We start from the raw sequence: 20,362 nt of genomic DNA on the forward strand, positions 1-20,362 counted from the left end.
TTTCTGAGTATGTCAAAAAAAGAAGCGAGTCTCTAGCTAATTTCTATTAAAAGTTGTGATTTTTTAAAATAAATACAAACCAAATGCTCCCTCCGGCCGCTAGAGGACAGTAAATGTGTAAAAGCGCTCACGTCAAGCATGCGGCACTGACACGAGTTAGTCACAGGAAATAAACATTCGCAACGTGATGTGTCCAAGTAAAAATAAACCGGCAATCTTGCTTCACCATTCACCACTACTAAACAAGTTATCGGTCAACACACCCTTCCCAAAATGGCACTGTCAAAAAAAAGAAGAGTGGACACGGAGTGCAGAGTTTTCCAGGAGAAATGGACCGAGAAGTATTTATTCACAGAAGTGAATGCAAAACCAGTGTGCTTGGTATGTAATCAGCAAGTTGCAGTGTTCAAAGAGTTTAATATTCGGCGCCACTCATCATAAAGACAAGTATGTCATATTAAAGACAATTAATATTGTGCAGTATATTCTCAGCCTCAGTAGGCCCAGCCTAGTAGTTTGATCTGATGTAGTCTAATCCTATTGCCCATGCACTGCTATAACTTTTTTATTTTATTTATTTTATTTTATTTTATTTTGTATTTCTTTTTTCATTTATTTCAAAGCAGTATGACAATTAAGGCGAAAATATTTTTTTTATAGCTCCCACTTGAGTTTGTTTAGTGTGGTGAGTTGGTTCAGGTGTAAAACTGCATTCACTCAACTGTTAAAATAAACCAGTTGTTAACACATTCACGGCCAAACATGAAAAATCATTTTTTTCCCATTGGTTTTGAATAAATGTGTTGTGCTTAGAAAAGATCCCTTGTTATCCGTGATTATAATATGTAGGGTAGGCTACAAATGTAGGCTGAATGATAAAGCATAGTACTGAAAAACAAAGCTAAATATTTGGAGTTGACATTCTTTTGCTGATCCGGCCCACCTGAGAACAGAAAGTCTGGATCCGGCCCCAGAGCCAAACTGAGTTTGACATGCCTGGTCTAGAATAACCAAGGTGGACAGAAGACAGCAGAAGACTGATGGTGAACGAGGCTGAGGACAGATCTGGATCAGAGAGACTCTGTGGACAGTAAGAAGACATCCTCAGGATATACAGAGAGTTTGAGAAAGATGATAGAAGATGAGAGTGAAAGTGATTTACTGAGTATGTGATGATTGTATTTGATGAAGATTAATGTGATGCTGATGGCTACAAAATAAATATGATGCATGATGGAAAATTCTCTTTCAGGGCCTGTGTCAGGAGCTAAAGAAGGATGAATGAAAGGAGTGGAAACATACACAATACTAGGAAGGTGGTCATAATGTTATGGCTGATCGATATGGAGCTTCATCTTCATCTGGAACATTTGTCTGAAATCATTCATTATCATGAACTAAATCCTAAAATATCTTTGTGTTCTTTTGCTCTTTTGTTGAATTCTTTTGATTCATTTTATATTGTTTGTGATTTTTCTGTTAAAATATCAACAACATCAATAAATCTGATGTCAAATAAATAGTGAGAGCAGGAAAGAAGAATCTCCCTCAGCTCAGTAGTTTGTGACTCTGTCTGAGATGGAGGTGAAATATGTGAACCTGGGCTCTGGTTTACTGCTCTCTTCCTGTCACAAGCACTGTTTGACATCTGTTCATCTGTTGGTTTTTGTTCAGGCTGCTCACATCATTTCTCACTGTGGGTATCACTTTTATAACAGAAGCAGTAGTAGGAGGCTGAATGATCGACTTTAACTTTCTTTATCTCCAACTCCCAACTGTTCTGTTTATTCACAGATGAGAAATCATTTTCCTGAGGATGATTATAACTTTTATCAATTTTACCATCACTTTTATCAATATCAAGAATCACTCTGAATGTTTCTGTTTCTTTCTTCTGGTACCAGAATACATAAGGCACACCACTACTACACTGGCTAGTTATTCCACATCTGAAGGAGACTGTTTGACCAACTCTCCTGGTCCATGTTAACTGGTCCTGGGTCAGATCTGCTGCCATGGCAACCAGGGCTGTAGAGACACAGACAGATAGATGAAGGTTAGTGAGACAGTGTTTGTTAAAGGTGGAGTTTGTTGGAAACACTCACCTGAACACAGACAGCACAGAGCAGCAGCTGGGAGGAAAAGCATTTTGTGTGGTGGTGTATCCTCTGGTGAACCTGGGGAGAAGTGGAGCTCTGATGCAGCTGAGGCCCAACAAGGACGAGCTGTGACATGAGACGAGGCCACGTGGTTTCTAGCAGGTCCTCAAAGCTCCCATCAGCCCCTGCAGCCCACAGATGAGACGGCTGCTGATGATTGACAGCTCAGATCAAGCTGCTGTGTCCTTTCATGGTCTTGATTTGAATCTGACAGCAGATGCAAAAAATCTGGGTCACATGATGCAAAAGAATCCATAAGTTTGAAAGACTAAAAAACATTCATGTTCCCACAAACACATTCAGGTTGGTGGTGAATTTAGAAACACAGACTGTTCTCTGTTGTTGAAGAGCATTTTAAGAGATGAAACCATTAAAAATCCTCCACAGAGCAGGTTTACTGTGTAATATGTAACATCAATGTGCAGCTTTAATATCTCTCAGGACATACAGGAGGAATTTGACAAGTGAAAGCAGAAGATCAAATGTTTGACTTCAACTCCAAAAAGTAGAATCAAAGCTCAGTGACTCTGAGAGATTCTGGTCAGTTACAAGAGATTTCCTGCTCTGACATGTTTGATAAATACAGACCTGATCAGCTCTGATCATTTTGTCGCTGCCTGAGGCTGAAATGAAGAAGCAAAGAGAAGCAGCGTCACCCTGTGGTGAGTCACTGGAAGTACAAAGGCATCCAGACACAAATGACTCACAGTGGTTCAGTGAAACAGCTCTGAGCTCTGGATGCAGAACATCCACCATGTTCTGGACAAACAGAGTCATTATGGAGCCAGCTGCTTGTTCATTACCACTGTAGCTGTTCACATCTGCAGCTTCACCATTCAAAGAAAAACTCCAATGATGAGTTTGATCAATGAAAGGAAGAAAGAAAATGAAAATCTCATCCTCCACAAATCATTTCATTCCTCCTTCTTTTCATACTGGATCTCTACTTTCATGATATTCAGCAGATATGTCTGCTGTAATACATGTTCTATGGAGAGAAGAAGGTTATGTTCCATGTGAAGGTTTTTCAGGGCAGCAGTTAATGACTGAATCAGCAGAAAAAAAAGTGGTTTAAACTGGTTTGAGGATTAAATTTTGATTTACTACAGTAGACACACAGGTGTTGGACTTATACCATAGACTGTAAATATACAATCAGTGGTTAGAGGTGATAGCATGAAATGTACTGTCAGTATGTACTTTAAAGATAAAAAGTAACCGCACAGAGAAGTATATCATAAAAACAATATAACAGGGACATTTCAGAGCATCACTGCCACAACAAGAAACAAGAAAAGGTGTCACTGAAAATGAGTCATGTTTTAATGTGATTTTTATGTTTTAACATCATATAACACGTTATAATGTGAAAACTGACCCATTTTTGTTTTTCTGGTGTTTCATCTCTTCTCTGTTTATATATTTTACTATGATAGAATTACTTACATGTTTTTTGTGAATAATATAGATAAATAAGATAATATATAACCAAATATATCAATTTCATTATTTCCAATTCCAACAATTTCATCATTGATGATACTTAAAGCATTAAAATTAATTCATATGTTCAAAAGTCATATTTCTCTTCCTGCCTGATTCTAAACATCTAAAGGACCAGATGTGTTGAGTTCATCTTCATTATTTTCAACCCCCAGTCCCACCACATTGGCACATAGGCATTCACACATTATACACATGTTGACTTACATCCCTACATACATACATACTAAGCACACATATGGAGAAACAAGTATTTTATACAAACATTGTTAAAACACTCCCTAGTTCCAAAAGCATTTCACTTCTCATCTCATCTCATACTACCCCTTAATCCTCACTAGGGTCACGGGGGTTGCTGGAGTCTATCCCAGCTGGCATTGGGTGAGAGGCAGGGTACATCCTGGACAGGTCTCCAGCCTATCACAGGACTAACACACAGACAAACAACCATTCACCCCCGACTGTGGAACAGCTGGGGTGCCACCCTTGGGGTTGTCTTTGTCTGTCCAGGGGGGCACCGTCCCTTGAGTCCCTTCGGCACTTTGGGATGCTTTTCACTATGAAAAGTGCTATATAAATAAATAAATAAAGTTTGAAGTTTGAAACAGTGCCTCACTGTTTTACGAACCTTTGCGCTCACATAGTATGCTATGTATACTTTTATCCAGCAGATGTCGCTACATTTAATTGTATCAAATGCTTTGAAACACTGAACCATTTTAACACAATTGCTTCAGATTGATTCAGTGTTTCAGAAAGCTTCGGTTTCTCCATCACTACTTCCACCTGGTGTCCCACTGTGAAGGTCTGGACGAAACAGGGAGTAAATCTTTGGTTCCTTGTCGATATGTTCGTTATTCTGGTGCAGACTTTAAACCGCTGACTGTATAGAGAAGACAACGACACTAATTTATAGAAAAAGTCTTTCAATAACCACAATGATTTAAATATTTTACGTCAGAGTGAATACATTTAGTCTTCAGTTAAAAAAATCCAATATTACATAGAGTATATGTATTCAAAGGTAACTGAATCAATCCCATCAAGCTTTGGTACAATGTTGTGGCCTGTTTGGAGATGAGGAGGATGAAAAGGATGGAGCCTGCTGCACCCAGACGGCTGCCATCTTGGTTCCTTATGAGGCGGGTGAGCATCCAGTTGCAACCAATCACAAGTTAGGTGTGGCCCGTTCTCCCAATCACCTCTGGCACAGTCCTATTTGCATATGGGATTAGAAACAAAGAAAAAACACAGCACACATGCAGCACACACGACAGTCCTGTAAAATGACCACAGTCATAACACTATGGTTACACTTGGTGGTGAGCGCTCAGTACGTTTACATGCACGACTTAATTGAGCTTTGCTCGATAATCGACTTTCTGATTGTGGCCCTTGTCCCAGTTTACATGTAACGGAGAATAAACAGGATCATATAATAAACAAGAGTCGTTCATGTGTCAGGCCGGGATTTCAAACAACAACCAGATGGATAATAGTTCAGCTTTTTTAATGTCGTATGTAATGTGTGCGTTTCTTATGGTGCAGATAAGATGGCGCTATCCCTCAGGTGGTTCTTCTACCAGCTCTGTTTACCTTCTTCTTCTGCGTCCGTCTTTCTTGGATGTTTTTGTTCCGGGGTCATATGCCAGCATCGTGGTTGTGGCACATGTTCACACGCATTATCCACTTAAAAGTCTGACTAAGGCGTATACATGCTGGAGAAAATGGATTTCCAATCACATTATCTTGTGTGTTAATGAGATAGGGAGAACATGTTTCTTAGGCTAATTGGTGACTCTAAAAGTGTGTGAGTGCAAATGGTTGTGTTTTTATGTTTGTGTTCCTTTCTTGACATGTACAGAGTTTATAAGGCTTCCTGGGTGTAGCTAAGGAGCCTTGGCGTTGGTGTATGTTTTCATGTGTACCTGTTTCTTTTTGACTCTGCCTCTCAATTCATGGTCTCAAGCAGAGTTTGGTTCCCATCTTTCTGCCATACTTGAGTTTGAATGGTGATATCGCCATGGTTGCATGTAGTGAAGCTCTATAGACTTGCAGGAACTCAGTGATATGAGCTTGACATGGAGATTTCTCTCTTTGAGCAGTAAGGATACCACACTATTCAGCCTCTCTACTTTTCTTATGGATGGTAGATCATGGTCTTGATGTGTTGTATATGTTGCTTTTCCAGGAAAGAGGACAGTTCTGAGGAAGTAAACTGTGGGCCAGGCCATTATCTGTTAATGTTATGGTGCTCTCAGTTACGACATTCCCCTTTTGGCCAACAATGTCCACACCGAGCTTGTGCCAAGGTAAAGGCAAGGGGGACAGGTGTCATCGGTGCAGTCCTTCTTGTTTTGTCATTGAAACCCTCTCTATGTACTAGCTCTCACAGGGAGAGGTAACTTCAGCACTGGACAGCTCCCCTGAAACAACTCCGTATGCCAGACATATACACACAAGCAAGCAGCCCCTCCCAGAATAAACTTTTGTCAAAGATTAAAACCATCTGCTTCAAGTAAACAAGCTAAACAACCATCACCTATTTGCCCAGTTCACAAGATAAAGGCAGTTGCTCAAAAGCGAGAAACTGTCTTTGAATTTGTGACATCCTCTGCAACTTGTGAAGAACAGAGTGACACTAGGAAATAAAAGGAACTGCTGCAAACTTCCATGCAAGCTCATCTGCAGGCTGTCTAATGGGAATCAGTGTCCGCCGGGTAAAGTCAAAGTCAAACCTATTAATGGGAAAACAAGGGCAAACTCCCACAGCCACTTCACCTGAAACCAAATCTAATACAGCAAAGACTTACTGCAACAATGCACCAACATCTGTAATGCCAAAACAGAGAGTGATCTGTTATCAAAGGGTAAAACTCCCTCCAAAATGAAAGGCCTTCAATGGTATTTGAAACTACATCTGAGCATCAATTTTGTAAATGGAGAGGCTTGGAAACGGCTTGGAAACCATTTAGAATACTTGAATAAAGTAAAAACATTCTGGGAAATAGTATTCAATGTTTTTCACCATTTTCCATAAGTTTGAAAGTTATAATACATCAAAATAAAAGTTATAATTTATGATATACTTGTCTGTCCAGATGCTCTTTAAGTCCTTAAAGTAAGTGCATTTTATTCTATCACATCTCATTATTGACTGTATATCTACTTCATGCTCTATGGCAGGCATGTCAAACTCAGTTTGGCTCTGGGGCCGGATCCAGACTTTCTGTTCTCAGGTGGGCCGGATCAGTAAAAGAATGTCAACTCCAAATATTTAGCTTTGTTTTTCAGTACTATGCTTTATCATTCAGCCTACATTTGTAGCCTACCCTACATATTATAATCACGGATAACAAGGGATCTTTTCTAAGCACAACACATTTATTCAAAAACAATGGGAAAAAAATGATTTTTCATGTTTGGCCGTGAATGTGTTAACAACTGGTTTATTTTAACAGTTGAGTGAATGCAGTTTTACACCTGAACCAACTCACCACACTAAACAAACTCAAGTGGGAGCTATAAAAAAAATATTTTCGCCTTAATTGTCATACTGCTTTGAAATAAATGAAAAAAGAAACACAAAATAAAATAAAATAAATAAATAAATAAATAAGTTATAGCAGTGCATGGGCAATAGGATTAGACTACATCAGATCAAACTACTAGGCTGGGCCTACTGAGGCTGAGAATATACTGCACAATATTAATTGTCTTTAATATGACATACTTGTCTTTATGATGAGTGGCGCCGAATATTAAACTCTTTGAACACTGCAACTTGCTGATTACATACCAAGCACACTGGTTTTGCATTCACTTCTGTGAATAAATACTTCTCGGTCCATTTCTCCTGGAAAACTCTGCACTCCGTGTCCACTCTTCTTTTTTTTTGACACTGCCATTTTGGGAAGGGTGTGTTGACCGATAACTTGTTTAGTAGTGGTGAATGGTGAAGCAAGATTGCCGGTTTATTTTTACTTGGACACATCACGTTGCGAATGTTTATTTCCTGTGACTAACTCGTGTCAGTGCCGCATGCTTGACGTGAGCGCTTTTACTGCCCTCTAGCGGACGGAGGGAGCATTTGGTTTGTATTTATTTTAAAAAATAACAACTTTTAATAGAAATTAGCTAGAGACTCGCTTCTTTTTTTGACATACTCAGAAATTTATACCGGGCCGGATTAAATGACCCAACGGGCCGGGTCCGGCCCGCGGGCCGTATGTTTGACATGCCTGCTCTATGGTAACCTAAGTGTTGCAGTTCCTCCCTATGGCCAGTAGAAGGCAGTAAATGTTTAAAATGCTACGTTAAACGTCAACAAAACATGTTTTATGTTTATTTTTAATAATGACGATAATACCAATTTATTCATGTTTATTTGGACAGTTTATATATAAAGGAAGAATGGGACATGTGAGCTAGGCTCTGAGAAGGGTTATGTTTTTTGTTTTTATCAGGGTGAGAGGCAACAGAAGCCACTGCTGTTTGTTTGTTCTTTGTCAATTAAAATAAACCACACCACATTTATATTAGCATTAGCATTAGCAGCAGGTCAGAGCATCACTGGAAATTGAACTGTTTGAGAGCTGAACACTGAAGTTTCATGTTCCTCTAACTGGACCTGTTAGTGGATAAATCCTAATCACTCATTAATCACAGAGGTGTCTGATCAATAAAATCACATTTAATTAATGTTGTTATTGTTTGTTTCAAACTGTAAAGAGCATCTTTAATCATCAGAGCCTCCCTGAACATGTTACCAGGACATGAGATTGGACTCACTTCATCTCTGTGTGGGTGGAGGCTCAGAGGAAAAAAGGTTTACAGTAAACAAGAGAAAGGGAGAGGAGGCAGTGAGTGTGTACAGAAGCAGATATGAATCTGTTCTCAGTGGTTATTAGGACAGAAAACAAACTGCTGACAGCCAATCAGACTTCCTTCCTGCAGCAGACGGGCTGTGTGGCTTTGTGCTCTGCAGCCTCCACACCGTTAGCTGTGGCTTTTCACTTTAATGACAGTTTCAACCACCAGCTCTGGTTAAAGAATCTTTCCAGGAAGCACCTGTGTTCTTCAACTGAGAGACAAGAAACACATTTATTTTCATCATTAAAAATTAGAACCAGTTCTTTTTATGTTAAATTATTTTTCCACTTAAATTAAACTATTTATTTTATTGTGTTGTGTTTAAAATCTTTCATCCTCTCATAAATTTCTCCTCTCTGATGAATATAACTTTAAAGAAGTTGAACTCTGCCTGCAAAGAGTTTAAATTGATCCAATGAGAAGATTTTCAACTTCTATATGAAACAATGATGCTTCCTGTTCTTTATCATTAATCAGAACCCATCACAAACGTCACTGAGACAGAGACACAAACCCACGATATAAACAAGTCATGCTGTTGTTGTGAAGCAGGCGTCCATGTTGGTTCACCTCAAGTCTCATTATTTCCATGAGTTATAGTTGACAAAAGAGTCTGAATGTCCCAATCAGTTGTAATTCATCATGAGTTCACCTTATTAACCACACTGACCCACATTTCTCATGGAAATTAAATTCAAGCTTCATTTTTTATCAGTGCAGTCTGTGCTTCATTCACAGGGTTCATAGACTTCACATCCAACAGTCACTAATATACGAGAAAGTATTTGACTTGCTTTATTAAGACACATGAAAAGAATAAAAATGTGTTTATTGAGTGTGATCCAGTGAAACAAAAGAGCAGCTGGTGGAGTTTGCATTTATTAGAAAGAAGAAACACAAGAGCAGAAGAAACAGCTGGAAACTGATGATGATTCAGCTTCATTTTCATTATTATACAAGTCACAGTTAAAAGTGGAAATAAACTAGACGACTAGAGAATGAACATGTCATAAGAGCAGATTTCTATGTGAATATATGTGTTTCTATTTACAGGACGACAATCAACACGTGAATGAACAGATACAGATTACAAAGAAGAACATTTCAACATTTACTGAAAACTGAAAAAGGTGATGAATGAGATGAAGTGATGAGATGTGATGGAGAGAAAAGAGTAGCAGAAAACAGTCAGTCAGCATGTGTGGAGCTCGTGGACGGTCCCTTGTTTGTGAGGCTCGTCAGCAGAGAGAGTCCACAGCAGTACACCAGACTCTTCACTATCAGCACTGTGTACAGCAGACAGAGCAGCTTCACCCTGCACTGAGACTGGAAGGACACTGACAGACACACACACACACACACATATGAATTAGTGAAAGTGTCAGATTAGTCCTGTAAAGTTGTTCTAGTGTCCTCATTGGACATTGGAGCTGTCCATGCAGAGAGGCAGCAGGTGATCTTACAGTGATGTTGCTGCAGAGCTGCCAGGTCTGCTGGCTCTCTCTCTGGAGGACAGGAGGCTGCTGGAGCTGGAACCCCTGAAACAGAAAAGGAGTCAAATGTTTGGAGCTGCAGTGACAAATGTCAGTCCTCTGCTCCTCTGATCTCTTTGACAGCGTCTCCACATGAAGCTGAACCACTGCTGGACACAGTCACCAAGCCTTCATTACCTTGTAGTGCTTGGGCCTCCACTCTGTCCTCCACTCTTTCTTCCAGTGTGTCCTCCACTATGCCTCCCTCGTGCTGGACGGAGCAGATGTATTTATATGTGTGCAGATCATCTCTATCCACCAGTCTGATGGAGGCTCTGTGTCCTGACTCTCTGAGTTCCAGCTGATCTTCCTGAGCAGAGGTCAGATCCTCCAGAGAGCCGCCCTTCTTCTGTCTTTTCCAGGAGAACTGGACCACAGGAGGAAACATGGATGAGGCCAGACACAGCAGGGAGCTCTTCTCCTCCTGGTTGGGTCTGGATGCTGCTGGGTACACGCTCACCACGGGCTTCACTACCTGCTCATCTGAAGTTTGACAGCACACACACATTGACACAGTCAACAGCAGCTTACAGCACTGGTCTGGATTCAGCCTGATCCTGGAAACTACATGGACTCTGATCACTAAACTACTCATCAATACACAACAAACATCAACCAGCATTAATGTTTCCAGCAGTCTGAGCTATAGTAGCTCGTCTGTTGGATCGGACTACAAGGGTCAATGATCCTCTGCTGCCCATGACCACCCTGTCTCTGGTTCTTGTCCTTCCTTAGACCACTTTTGATAGATACTGATCACTTTAGACCAGGAAAACCCCACAAGAGCTGCAGTTCTGGAGATGCTCTGAACCCAGTCGTCTAACCACTTCAACGGTCATAATGTTATGGCTGATCAGTGTACATATTCACTATATATTATAACATGTCTTCATGTAAATTTCTGTTTCTAAAATAACTGATGCTACATGTTATAAACAAATAAATCAGAACAGAATACAGTAGTTGATCAATCATCAGTTGTATAATCAAACCTGCTCCCAGGAGAACAAACACACACTGGACAATCACAACACAAACTGGAATATCCTTAATAAATTTGCAATAACATATGTTTGTATATCCTTTATTCTTTCATATGCAATATACATGCATGCATACGTAATCAGGATTTTTGTTGCATTTAAATTCATAATTATTTGTATTTATTTTATATTTTATTACTTCTTTATATTTCCTCTGTGCTCTGTCCTCAAACTGTCTACTACTGCTTCAACGCTGCAAATTTCCCCACGGTGGAATAAATAAAGGATTATGTTATTTTATCTTAATCAAATGACATTATTTCCTCAATTTCAATTCGTGTCAAAGAAGTTAGGAAACACGTCGACTGTGTTTCAGTACGTCGTCTTTTATCAATTAGAGTTATTGTAGTTTACAACGTGAAATATTTTACTATTTTATTTTATTTTATTTTATTTTATTTTATTTTATTTTATTTTATTTTATTTTATTTATTAGAAAGGCCTTTCAGAATAAGACATCATTTGTATACCCACATTTGTTTCTCCAAAACCTCTACATAAGGTTCAGCGTTAATGGTTTGTTCACAAATGTGTAAGTTAATGAAGATCACCAACATTCAACACTGCTTTTTATTTTATGATATTATGAACTGTAGACCATGAAATACACAAATTATTTTCACCTTCATGTTGATAAATATTATTTGGTCAAAAAGTCGTTCAGAGTCATGAAGCCTCTCTCCTCCTAAAATAAGCAACTATTCCTTAAAAAAATATATAAATATATATATATATACACACACACAAGAGAACCAAATAATTGAATAATCATGTGATTACAACATGTATTGAATATTACAAATTTTAGAGCTCAGACTTTAATCACTAATAAAACTCATCAATATACAAGTTTGTGTCAGTCATGTTCACATGTTTAAATACTTTATGCTGATGATAGTAATAAAACATTGTTTGAGTTAATTCTATTTATTCTAACATCACATTCACTTAATGTTTTTATTTTTGTTCTACTAAAACATCATCAATTAAAGACACATTTACATCATATAAATATGAACTGACAGAGATTAGATCTGACAAGGTTCTAACTTTCAGAAATGATCCAGTTCAATCGATAGACACTTCAAAACAATCTGAAATAGTTGAACATCAAATATCATCTTGTTTTCAACAGAATTACTGAGACGATCAAATCCTAAATGTTTGTAACGTCACTAATATTTACAGAAATAAAGAATAACTTAAGTTGTTGAGTGAGATTTCAACATGTTTTTTAGAAGTGATTGAGCTTTTCTTATGTAACAATGGCTGCAGGATGAATTCTCTAATAATGAGGAAAAAACTAACATGTAAAGCCTGAAGCAGCACAAACTGACTTTAAACACGTTTCAGCTTCTACAATAAAACAAGTGAAGGAAAAGAAATGTTTGTTCTTACCTGTTACATACAGTTTAGTTCCAGAGACAAAGATGAAGTACCAGTTGTAGCTCCTACACAGTGAAAAAGACTAATACAAAAACCTGTGTGCCGTTGAGAGAGTCAGCTGAGGTGAAGGAGTCAAAAGAGGAAGTGGGATCATATTTCAGCTCCTTGATGTGTTTCTCTATTGTTCAGATCTACATGACTGTCTCTTCTTCTCTTTTCTTTTCTCCACACTAGCAGCATGGCTCTGATGTTAATGTCAGTGGTTGGTCAGTCCACTACTTTAGTGATGTGTCATCAGCGCCTTAGAGACAGCTCATCCTGATGATGTTATTATCACTAAGGGGGACTTCAATCAGGGCAGGCTACAGACTCTATTCCCCAAATACTACCAACATGTGGACATGTTGCAAGAATAACACCTTAGATCATGTCCACAGTAACATACGGCTGCATACAGGGCTGCACACTCCCCCCACTACAGACACTTGGACCACATCCCTTTGTTACTGTACCAGCCTACAGACCAATAAGTTTAATCTCTGGAGCACCCTGCAGGACTGTTTCTCTCGGAGAGACTGGGATGTGTTTAAAGCTGTAGCCACAGTGGAAGACTCTTCTGTTAGCACACAGGACTACGCTGAGTATGTGACTGGGTACATCAGCACTTGTGTTTGTCCAATATTGTACACCCACGACCAACCCACAACACAGACAAGACTGAGGAGATGATCATTTCCATGAGGAAGGAGAGGAGCCCTGATCAGCTGCTGTTTACACAGGAACTTTGCATACCTAGGGGTCCACATCATTGAAGACCTCACCTGGACACTGAATACCACACAGCTGGTCAAGAAGGCTCAACAGTGACTCTAATTCTTGAGGACACTGAGGAAGTTCAGCATGACGCCTTAGATCCTCAGCAACTTCTACAGCTGTATCGTTCAGAGCATCTTAACAAGCTGCATGACCATGTTCAAAATAATATCTGACAAATAGATATTATTTGAGACAGATATTATTTTGATATCGTTTTTATTTATATTATTATTATTGTAGAAATGTCATTCCTTAGTCCATGACCCCTGACCTCTGACCCCACCCACCTCCCTCTCCAGCTCCTCCCACTGTCGTAAAGCATTGACTGTATGTACTAGTCGTAAAGCGGCTTTTCTTTCCTTTCTCCTCTGAGTCCTCTCCAGGACAGGTAGGTCGTCTCTCTGTCCTGCTAATGTTTTGTGAGCTAATGCCTTACTTTGCTTACATGAAGCACATCGTTTACATATTAAAGCAATGATTTCGAATGGTTTCAATCAAACGATCTAACTTGTGAGTTAAAACTAGCCGTGTCTGGTAACTTTCGTGTAGCTAGCTTAAGTCACCTACGGGTAATCTGCGCTGCCTGCACGATATGCGGTAACATATTGTCTCATTAGGCTGCTTTAAACAAAAAAATGTGATCTGCTTATGTGTTTTCAATCAAACCTTTCTGCATAAAAAAAACAAACCCAGCTAGAGCACTAAAGATTTGCCTCTGTTCTTCTTGTAGTTGCTGTCAAACCATCTCCTGACCTCTGACCCTGAATCACCTCACCAACCCAAAGGCACTTTTAAGAGCCACATCTCTAGGACCACGCCGTGCCACTTTTGTGGCCTGTTTCACGTGTTTCACGTGTTTGTGTAATGTGCTCAGAACATCATAATCATTCTGATTATGTGTGTTGGTTTAAATGGAAATAAAGTGAACTAAATACATTCCTTTTGTCTTTACTGTCCAGGCTCTCATTTCATTGTGCCTCATATTCGTTTATAATAGTCTTATATCCACAACACCTCATTTGCACTAATTTACCTAAAGCTGACAAATAACACCTATGATATTAACATTGTGCATATGGGGTAAAGATGCCAGACTCAGGACTTAGTTCATTGCACCTTCTAATTACTCATAGTAACTTATGTCTGTTAATAATAGTGTCATATTCTTGTCACTTTACTTAGAGCTGACAAATAGCACTTATGATATTGCATAGCTGTTTATAACTGTGTGCTGTAGGGAGATGTATACATTATTATAACTTTATTACATATACTTATAACTACAGATATAAAGCACTATAGGCGAAGTCAAAACTCATTATGCATCACTATGCACATTTAGCAAAGCAAAGTACTTATGATGCATCATAACATTAACAAGTGACTAGGCAGATATTGACATATTTATAATGCACTATTCAGATTAAAATTATAATCATTCATAACCAGTTGTCATAATGCATCATAAAGTTGTTTATGACGACTTGTGAATATGTATAGATGGTAATAATGACCATTATAATGTTTTATGGAAAATGTTATGAGTGCATTCACAGGGCATTATAAATACAACCTTCATAGAAAGTGTTACCATATTTTTGTTACATCGTATGCAATTTTGTCAATAATGCAAACCATTGTGAGTTACGGTAATTCAACAACTGCGTACTTTAACAGATCGCTGAAAATCCCCTCGGTTCTGAAAGAATTAACAAGGTTAAAAAAGGTGCTCATGAATACTGGTAAATTCAGGTAATTCAGACACACACACTCTGTCAGCTGACAGTTAAAACAATTGTAGGGGAGAGTGGGGTAAAGTGAGACATGTTTTACATTTGCTGCCCTCTCAGCGAGCTAAAATGATATGACATGATATATGATATCAGTAAAATGTACACATTTTCCATTAATTCAGGATGAAGGGCAGTGAAAATGTAATTGTTTTTTAAAAAGTGGTCTTGTGTCTCAGTTTACCCCAGCTTCAGGGTAAAGTGAGACAGACCAGAGAAATCAAGGGGGTAAAGTGAACCAGCTCGGGTTAAAGTGATCCACTTACTTTTTCCACTCTGAAACCAGCATAACAACACATGTTGTAACATTTAGAAGTGGGGATTGGTCAATTAAGCACTTTTTTTTCCTAAACATTTAAAAGTAACTCTAAACAAAATCAAATACAAAATAATATAATTCAAAATGTTTTAATTAACATTCAAATGACAGATACAAGTTAGATTAGAACCCAGTCAGAACACAGGACCCTTAGAACCAGCTTGAAAAGCCTGGGACCCACAAAACAGGAAGAACATCCGCTCTCATTCTCTACAACTAGGCCTACTCTACATTCCAGCCCTGAAGGTGACAGGGAAAGATGAGGAGTTGCTCTCTCTGTGTGGTTCCTCCAGGCCTTTTAGGTTGAGGCAGCTTCTTCACCACATCACTTTTATAGAACATGTTCCACATCATTTTCCTTTATAGCAAACATGGGTCTCTCCCACTCTTTCGGGAGGCATCAGTGCTAACCACAGAGCTGCTGTACAGCAACCTGTAAAAAAATGTAAAAAATAAAAATAAAATAAAATAATGAATAAAAAAATAAAATAAAATAAGAAGAAATCAAATAAAATTACTGAGAGATTAATAATAAAAGAACGATTTAATTTGTAATTTTACTACATTTGTTTGTTGATTGAATTACTGTAATTTATTTTGAAGGGACAACAGGAAAAGGGGAAAGCTTAGCATGCAGAACAAAGGATTTGTGGATTTGCAGAACAAGGGATTTGAACTTAGGGCTGCTGCAGCCAGAAATATAGCATCTGCTCATGTGGCATCAGCACTACCAAGAGAGCTACAGAACACCTGCAATTAAATGCTTGGAGATGCCACTACTTTATTGCCACTGCTGCTTCAGAAGAAGCAGACAAACTGGTGAGTATAAATCAGTGTGGGATCACATGCAAACACAGGCCCATTAACACTTTTGTGAATAATATCTTTAGAATGTAAAACATAAAAATAGGACGGCACAGTGCGGTGGAGACAGAAAGACATGCAACGCTCTCAGCGAATGATTGTCTCTGTGTTAGCCCTGTGATAGGCTGGTGACCTGTCCAGGGTGGACCCCGCCCCTCGCCCGATGACAGCTGGGATAGACTCCAGCAACCTATCACAACATTTATTCACCATATTTATAGGTAATTTCATTGTTTTAAAATGTACATATGTTTCTATTTAAACTTTAAAACCAATGTAAAAATAGACAAAATCTTGAGAAATTTGCAACTATAAATTGTATTTTAATTTTCGGAAATAACCATATTTTTGTAATAAAGTAATTTTCTGTTATTTCACAGTATGTTGTTGTTGCCAGATGATTATTTATTTTTTTATTTTTCTCAGTGTATAGAGAGAGAACTAGTCAGGAACATGTCTGACCTCAATGAGAAACTGATCATCTGTTGTAATGTTGTAGCTTAATGTTACTGAACGTTGCTAAAGTGTGTTGATGCTGTAAAGTTGTGCTAAAGCTGATGATTTATTCCCACTAACTAGCATCAATTTATCCTGGAGCTGACATCCGTTGGGTTTCTCCTCATCTTTCTGTCACCTGTTCCCTCATCATTTCCTCTCAGTTCCCACGTTCAGCATGTTAAACTGAATGGACAGAGAGAGAGTGAGAACTAAACAGCTGCATCATTTTATTTTGTACAATCATCAGTGAAGTGGTTAATTATTATTATTATTATTATTATTATTATTATTATTATTATTATTATTATTATTATTATTATTTAGTGCAGAATAATTGTGTGTTTAAGTGAAAATGTTTTACTTTCATGTTGCAAAAGTATGATATAAGGTGTTTATATTTTATTTTAACTGTTGCAGTATTTTTTATATTCCATTTAAAGTTAAGTGTGTGAGTGACTTGAGTTCAGGGTTTAATAAGAGGAGAGTATTTTTTAACAGATGCGTTTACGATTTATTTCAGTAAAACTAAAAGCTAGAAAACAAATTCTTGTTGATACGATGAACACAACATATTTCATTCATTTCATTTCTCTGATAATATCAGGGTTCTTCTTGGTTTTACTGAGTTCCTGTTTAGTAACAATTGTGAAACTGATGATTCACAAAAAGATTCAACTACCTCAGTAAATGGTGAGTCTATTGATAATGACATCATGACCTTCAAGGGTTTGAGGATTGGGTTCACTGTGATGAAGAAAGAGATTAAATGAAACTAAGATGAAAATGTTTGAAACCATGATCTGATAGAAAAGGAACCAACTCAAAGATTCATGTGTTCATAGATGAACTCTGAGGAATATTTCTGATTTACCTCAGATCAAGTTTGTTATTCTGGTTTCCATAACATGACTCCTTTAACCTCCTTTAAATCTAAAAACATGCAGCATTTGAATCACCATATCTCACAATGGTTTGCACTAAATTGTGTGGCTGAACACTGGGATGTTGTGGCATCAGCCACACTTTGAATTTTGTCAATCACTGGTTACGGTAATTAAACTGCTGCAAGCTTTTATTTATGCGCAGGCTGATGTTTAAGTCTTAAAGATTTAAGAAAATAACCCGAGATACATAGGGAAGTTTATTTTACTACACTTTGTATGTGGGAAATATGAGACATAAATAGATTACATGTAAGCAGAGAAGATGAGAGTGAAAGTGATTTACTGAGTATGTGATGATTGTATTTGATGAAGATTAATGTGATGCTGATGGCTACAAAATAAATATGATGCATGATGGAAAATTCTCTTTCAGGGCCTGTGTCTGGAGCTAAAGAAGGATGAATGAAAGGAGTGGAAACATACACAATACTAGGAAGGTGGTCATGATGTTATGTCTGATCGATATGGAGCTTCATCTTCATCTGGAACATTTGTCTGAAATCATTCATTATCATGAATTAAATCCTAAAATATCTTTGTGTTCTTTTGCTCTTTTCTTGAATTCTTTTGATTCATTTTATTAAAATATCAACAACATCAATAATGATGTCAAATAAATAGTGAGAGCAGGAAAGAAGAATCTCCCTCAGCTCAGTAGTTTGTGACTCTGTCTGAGATGGAGGTGAAATATGTGAACCTGGGCTCTGGTTTACTGCTCTCTTCCTGTCACAAACACTGTTTGACATCTGTTCATCTGTTGGTTTTTGTTCAGGCTGCTCACATCATTTCTCACTGTGGGTATAGTAATCACAGGAGCAGTAGTAGGAGGCTGAATGATCGACTTTAACTTTCTTTATCTCCAACTCCCAACTGTTCTGTTTGTTCACAGCTGAGAAATCATTTTCCTGAGGATGTTTATATCCTTTATTGATTATACCATTGCTTTTATCAATACGAAGAATCAGTCTGAATGTTTCTGTTTCTTTCTTCTGGTACCAGAATATAAAGCTAATACTACACTGGCCAGTTCCTTCACATCTGAAGGAGACTGTTTGACCAACTCTCTTGGTCAATGTTAACTGGTCCTGGGTCAGATCTGCTGCCATGGCAACCAGGGCTGTAGAGACACAGACAGATAGATGAAGGTTAGTGAGACAGTGTTTGTTAAAGGTGGAGTTTGTTGGAAACACTCACCTGAACACAGACAGCACAGAGCAGCAGCTGGGAGGAAAAGCATTTTGTGTGGTGGTGTATCCTCTGGTGAACCTGGGGAGAAGTGGAGCTCTGATGCAGCTGAGGCCCAACAAGGACGAGCTGTGACATGAGACGAGGCCACGTGGTTTCTAGCAGGTCCTCAAAGCTCCCATCAGCCCCTGCAGCCCACAGATGAGACGGCTGCTGATGATTGACAGCTCAGATCAAGCTGCTGTGTCCTTTCATGGTCTTGATATGAATCTGACAGCAGATGAAAAACATCTGGGTCACATGATGCAGAAAGACTAAAAAACATTCATGTTCCCACAAACACATTCAGGTTGGTGGTGAATTTAGTAACACAGACTGTTCTGTTGTTGAAGAGCATTTTAAGAGATGAAACCATTAAAAATCCTCCACAGAGCAGGTTTACTGTGTAATATGTAACATCAATGTGCAGCTTTAATATCTCTCAGGACATACAGGAGGAATTTGACAAGTGAAAGCAGAAGATCAAATGTTTGACTTCAACTCCTAAAAGTAGAATCAAAGCTCAGTGACTCTGAGAGATTCTGGTCAGTTACAAGAGATTTCCTGCTCTGACATGTTTGATAAATACAGACCTGATCCGCACTGATCATTTTGTTGCTGCCTGAGGCTGAAATGAAGAAGCAAAGAGAAGCAGCGTCACCTTGTGGTCAGTCACTGGAGGTACAAAGGCATCCAGACACAAATGACTCACAGTGGTTCAGTGAAACAGCTCTGAGCTCTGGATGCAGAACATCCACCATGTTCTGGACAAACAGAGTCATTATGGAGCCAGCTGCTTGTTCATTACCACTGTAGCTGTTCACATCTGCAGCTTTACCATTCAAAGAAAAACTCCAATGATGAGTTTGATCAATGAAAGGAAGAAAGAAAATGAAAATCTCATCCTATACAAATCATTTCATTCCTCCTTCTTTTCATACTGGATCTCTACTTTCATGATATTCAGCAGATATGTCTGCTGTAATACATGTTCTATGGAGAGAAGAAGGTTATGTTCCATGTGAAGGTTTTTCAGGGCAGCAGTTAATGACTGAATCAGCAGAAAAAAAGTGGTTTAAAACTGGTTTCAGGATTAGATTTGGATTTACTACAGTAGACACACAGGTGTTGGACTTATACCATAGACTGTAAATACACAATCAGTGGTTAGAGGTGATAGCATGAAATGTACTGTCAGTATGTACTTTGAAGATAAAAAGTAACTGCACAGAGAAGTATATCATAAAAACAATATAACAGGGACATTTCAGAGCATCACTGCCACAACAAGAAACAAGAAAAGGTGTCATTGAAAATGAGTCATGTTTTAATGTGATTTTTATTTTTTAACATCATGTAACACGTTATAATGTGAAAACTGACCCATTCTTGTTTTTCTGGTGTTTCAGCTC

At 38.3% G+C, this 20,362-nt stretch overlaps 1 protein-coding gene across 1 annotated transcript; it reads right to left on the minus strand.

Annotated features, from left to right (window-relative positions):
* Positions 1–9,920: 9,920 nt before the first annotated feature.
* LOC125010630 (immunoglobulin lambda-1 light chain-like) lies at positions 9,921–18,963 on the minus strand. The gene is made up of 6 exons (XM_047589395.1): positions 18,921–18,963; positions 18,538–18,843; positions 12,990–13,011; positions 12,508–12,557; positions 10,205–10,549; positions 9,921–10,072 (listed from the first exon to the last, which is right to left on the minus strand). The coding sequence occupies exons 1-6, from the start codon at positions 18,961–18,963 to the stop codon at positions 9,921–9,923; spliced, it is 918 nt and encodes a 305-aa protein (XP_047445351.1).
* Positions 18,964–20,362: the final 1,399 nt, after the last annotated feature.

Source organism: Mugil cephalus, chromosome 7 (assembly GCF_022458985.1).
Source record: "Mugil cephalus isolate CIBA_MC_2020 chromosome 7, CIBA_Mcephalus_1.1, whole genome shotgun sequence".
NCBI classification, from domain to species: Eukaryota; Metazoa; Chordata; class Actinopteri; order Mugiliformes; family Mugilidae; genus Mugil; species Mugil cephalus.

Coding starts and splice junctions, on each gene's coding strand:
- LOC125010630 (XM_047589395.1), bottom strand. CDS start 18,963: ATGCTTTTCCTCCCAGCTGCTGCTCTGTGCTGTCTGTGTTCAG. Junction 13,012..18,537: donor AGCCTCCTACTACTGCTCCT/GTGATTACTATA, acceptor ATTGGTCTGTAG/GCTGGTACAGTAACAAAGGG. Junction 10,550..12,507: donor AACTAAACTGTATGTAACAG/GTAAGAACAAAC, acceptor GTCAAACTTCAG/ATGAGCAGGTAGTGAAGCCC.